Below are 4,615 nucleotides of genomic sequence, written 5' to 3' on the forward strand. Positions count from 1 at the left end.
AAAATGTGAAATCGATGTTGGGGACACCATATACTTGGCGGAGTTGTTAACCGAAGTTAGGGATAAGTGTGACCAAGGATTGCAGACCCTCGAAACCAAACAGGGGGAGTACAGAATCTTGGTGGACAAACTGGAAAAGGAGTTCCAGAAAAAGATGAAGAAAAAGAAGGAAAAATTTGAGGAGAGGTTGAAGAGAGAGAAGGAGAAACACAGAGAAGAAAAAGAAAAGTGGGAGGAAGAGAGAAATGTTTTGAAAGCAGAAAACGAGAAGCTGCGCTGGAATTAAGCTTATAAGGTCCTTCCATTTATTATTTTAATTGAAAAAGAATAATATTTTTTCTTGGTGAACAAGAACAAGAAAATAATTAACCATAAGGGTTATGTACTGTAATTGTTTTTCTTGTTCTTTTAATTATCATCAACAACTTGTGTTATTGCTGCTATGATTAATCACAAGGGTTATCTACTATTGTTTTTTCTCTTTGGTTCTCTTAATTATCATCCATCACCAACCTTTGTTATTAGTTGTAGATAATAAATCAACGTCGAGACAATGGGAATAGGATTCCCTACCTTTTGTTTTCATGCTTGCATGATGCTTGTGGTGCTCGTTTGATCCATGAATATCGAAAACAGTTTAAATACATTCTAAAGGAAAAAGCTCTGTATTTTGAGACTCAATAAATTTTTAATCTTTTGATTACGTATTCTTAAATATGGTTTGGTCAATAATTAGGTGGGGTTTTGAAGAGGGTTAAATAATTCTTTTGCAATTATATTTTTCTCCCTCTATGCACCATGTTTATCATCTTCTCTTGGTTGAGCTTTTTGCAATCTTAATATTCTTGGTGTTCCATACCAAATCTACAGACTTTTCTTTCGTCTCGTTCATGGTGGCAATTTTCCTTCGGATGGAGGTGTCCTTCCATTGTCTACCATACGCTATATCAGCCGTAATTAATTAATTAGTTCTCTAAAGCCAAGTGTCTAATGAGATCTTCTCGTCAATCAAAGGAGTATTTCAGTTGGAGATTATTGTTTTGATTTAAAATATATTATATTTTAAATTAAGTTATGAGAAGAGAATTTAAACTCAAGTGCATAAAAAAGCGTATATTCATTATATTAACATTGTCACTTCCACATCTACGAGAAATATTATTAGGTGGTAATGTAGTACCACATCATCCATAGTACCATTGTGACATGTGAATTTATAATAAGTTTTAATCAATTACAGATTAATAATTAAAAAATCCGGATTATAAAAAATAAGGAAAACTAATGACAATGGCTTGAAAACTTTGAGTTTTAATAATAAGGCCAACATAAAGGGTAAAGTGAATAGTATCAGGATTGACTTTTTAGTGTAAAAATGTGATTTTTCGTTAAAATGAACAGTACCGGGAGCTTTTCGTTAAAGTTTCCTAAAAAATAATCACCCATCCTTATCTCCCATTTAGAGCAACTCCAGCGTTGCAAAGGCCGCCTAGGGTTAGGGGTGGGTTCAAAAAACTAAAAATCGAAAACCGAAAAAAATAGAAAACCAAATCGAATCGAGGCTGAAAAAAACCAAACCGAATCTGGCTAGTTCGGTTTCGATTTTTGAGGTTTGGAAACCAAACCAGACCGAACTGAACCAAAAAAAAAAATCATATATAAATACTATACATGTTGGCATTAGGGTTTGAACCTTTTCCCTACAGGTTGGGGTTGGTTGCTGCAAGCCAACTTGACTGTAGGCTTTGTGTTATAATTGTACCAGTAATTTATTTATAGGTTTCTTATGTTTAATGCTTTATAAAATTTCTTAACTTTACAAACCCTAGCCGTCTCATTCCCATTTCATTTTAGATCTCAAACATTTCTTTCTGCTTCCTCTTTGCCTTTGCTTCCCCTCTCTCTCTCTCTCTCTCTCTCTTTCTCTCTCTCCCTCCCTCTCCCTCTCATTCCTCTCTTCCTTCAAATCAGTCTCTCTCCAGTCTTCTCCTTTCCTTCTTGCGGATTCCTTCTTCCAAACCATGATTTTCCCTCACCCCTTTCGAGATCCGACGAAAAGAGGAATTGAAAGAGCTTGCAATGATCATGGCGATATCGCTGCAACAAAGGTTGTGGTTTTATTTATTTGTCAGTTCATAGGTTTTTAATTGTATGGTTACCCATTTCAAAATTTATGTAATTTAAGGGAAAAAGATTGTATTTTTCTCTGAATATGTTTTGGAATTTTCTAGATCTATTGTGGACTTGCTATGAATTTGAATGTGGGCACTGGGCATGCGATATTAAAGTCCGATTATGGCATTTAGACGAACCCAGTTGCTTTTTTTTTTTTTTTTTTTTCGATTTGCATTGATCAGTTAATTTGTTGAGTTATTTCATGATTTTGTAAATTTTAAAGTTTTTGAATTTTGAATCCTGGCGATGTACATTTCTTTGAACAAGTGGTTGAATTACTTGAATATATTTAGGATTTTGAGGCTCTCAATTCTTTGATATATGAGAACTGGGAGGTTGATAGGTAGGTTCCTTCCATTTACATCATTTAAAAATAAATAAAAAAAACCGAAACCGAAAAAAACCGAACCGAAAAAAATGAATCGAACCGAAATTTCGGTTTGGTTTTGGTTTTGGCAAAAAACCGAACCGTTTTGAACCGAACCCAGCCCTACCTAGGGCAAGTCACTATTGAATAGTCTCCAATGAACAGTAACTGCATTTTGCATCTCCACCTCTACACTGAATAGCCACGGCAATAGGCAATAAAATATTAATATTTTTTTTAAATAAAATAATACAAAATAATTTTATTTGTAATTTCGAATAAGTTTTTTAATCGTTCTCGTTGCGCCACATGTCATTATCCGAGAAGATAATTTTTGGTGATAAATTTCGATAAGAAATTTATCCAATGTCGTCGTGCCACGTGTCGTTACCTTTTTAGAATCGTTCAGGATAGATTTCCGATAAGATTTTTAACCAGTCACGTCGTGCCACGTGTCACAATCTGTTTACAATATTTGAGGATATATTTCAATCAGATTTTAACGAATGACGATATGCCAGGTGACATTATCTACAACCTAATCCTTTCTTTTTCCTCCGTATAACCCATCATCCATCCTATGAAATCACACACCAAAATCAAAATCTCTATCATTATTCATAGTTTATGCTTCCTTCTTATAATGTCTTCTTCTTTAAGGATGTTGTGGGAAATCGAGGAGCAAGAGAAAGAATTGTTTAAGCAAGGGGAATAAATGTTCAATCTCCAGGTGGCCCAAAATGAGATGGAAGAGGAAAAGGATGAGGAGCGTAGAAGGAGAGATGACAAAGCAAGAAGCCAAAGAGTCTCACACTCCCGTCGAGTCATCCAAGTTGTGACTCAGATTTGCAGGCCTAGTCGTTCCTCAAACATTGATAGAAGAAGGCAACAACGAGGTAAGGATCTTTTAGACGACTATTTTGTCTGTAATAGTGCATTCCCTGATACGTACTTTAGACGTCGTTTTAAAATGGAATAACATTTGTTCAACAAAATCATGATTGCTATTTGCAACCATGATTCTTACTTTGTGCAAAAGAATGATGCTTTTGGTGTTACAGGTCTCATTCCTGAGGAAAAAATTACTGCTGCCTTGCGGATGCTTACATATGGAGCATCTACAGACCAAGTGGATGAGATAGCGAGAATGGAGAAATCAACCATTCTTGAATCCTTGATGAGGTTTTGCTCTGCAATCGAATCTTTCTACACCACAGAGTACCTTCGGAGACTTACTGAGATGGACTTGCAAAGGCTTCTGAAGAAGGTCGAGATGCGAGGTTTTCCTGGGATGATTGGAAGTATCGACTGTATGCACTGGACCTGGAAAAATTGTCTAAGTGCATGACAATGAGCTTTATGGGGACAGAAAATGAGCAAAAAGTATCATTTTGGAGGCGGTGGCTTCATTTGATACATGGATCTGGCACACTTTTTTTTCGGTGTTCCGGAAGCTCAAAATGACCTTAATGTCCTGGCCTAATCCCCAGTTTTCAATGATGTCCTGCAAGGAAAAACACCAAGAGTCACGTACTAGGTCAACGAACATAAGTACCACAGGCCATACTATCTAGTAGATGGCATTTGCCTAAGGTGGTCATTGTTTGTCAAAACAGTGCCACGTTTGCGAAGTGCAAAGGGGAAACACTTTGCAAGCTGTCAAAAGGGGTGTATAAAGGATGTGGAGCGTTGTTTTGGTATCCTCTAAGCTCGTTTGGCGATTGTTAGGGGTGCTGCTAGAATGTTTGAATAGAGTCACTTTGATCCATCATGATGACGTGCATCATTCTTCACAATATGATTATGGAAGATGAGTACGATTATGCTGCCGTTGATGAATATGAGCCAGACACGATGAACAATTCCAGAACAGAAATATATTGTGCTCATGATGCCACCAAAGAACCCGTGCAACACGAGCCATGAGAAAGGGATGGACGTTACAAGGAAAGGCTCATTCAACAATATACTGCACTTTATGACCCATATATGCACAATTCCCGGCAAATTGACTTGATAGAGCACTAGTGGGAATTGAAACAAGCTCAAGATACTTAAGTTCATTTAGTGTGT

General features: G+C 36.5%; 1 protein-coding gene across 1 annotated transcript; it reads left to right on the forward strand.

The window, feature by feature from the left end:
* Window positions 1-3,257: 3,257 nt before the first annotated feature.
* On the forward strand, window positions 3,258-3,890 carry LOC137724875 (uncharacterized). Its single transcript, XM_068463531.1, has 2 exons — window positions 3,258-3,438; window positions 3,604-3,890. The coding sequence occupies exons 1-2, from the start codon at window positions 3,258-3,260 to the stop codon at window positions 3,888-3,890; spliced, it is 468 nt and encodes a 155-aa protein (XP_068319632.1).
* Window positions 3,891-4,615: the final 725 nt, after the last annotated feature.

The sequence above is a fragment of the Pyrus communis genome, chromosome 2 (assembly GCF_963583255.1).
Source record: "Pyrus communis chromosome 2, drPyrComm1.1, whole genome shotgun sequence".
Lineage (NCBI taxonomy): Eukaryota > Viridiplantae > Streptophyta > Magnoliopsida > Rosales > Rosaceae > Pyrus > Pyrus communis.

Excerpts from the sequence above, each read along its gene's own strand:
- LOC137724875 (XM_068463531.1), top strand. The coding sequence starts at position 3,258 with ATGTTCAATCTCCAGGTGGCCCAAAATGAGATGGAAGAGGAAAAGGAT. Across the intron at positions 3,439-3,603 it reads TAGAAGAAGGCAACAACGAG|GTCTCATTCCTGAGGAAAAA; the intron begins GTAAGGATCTTT and ends TTGGTGTTACAG.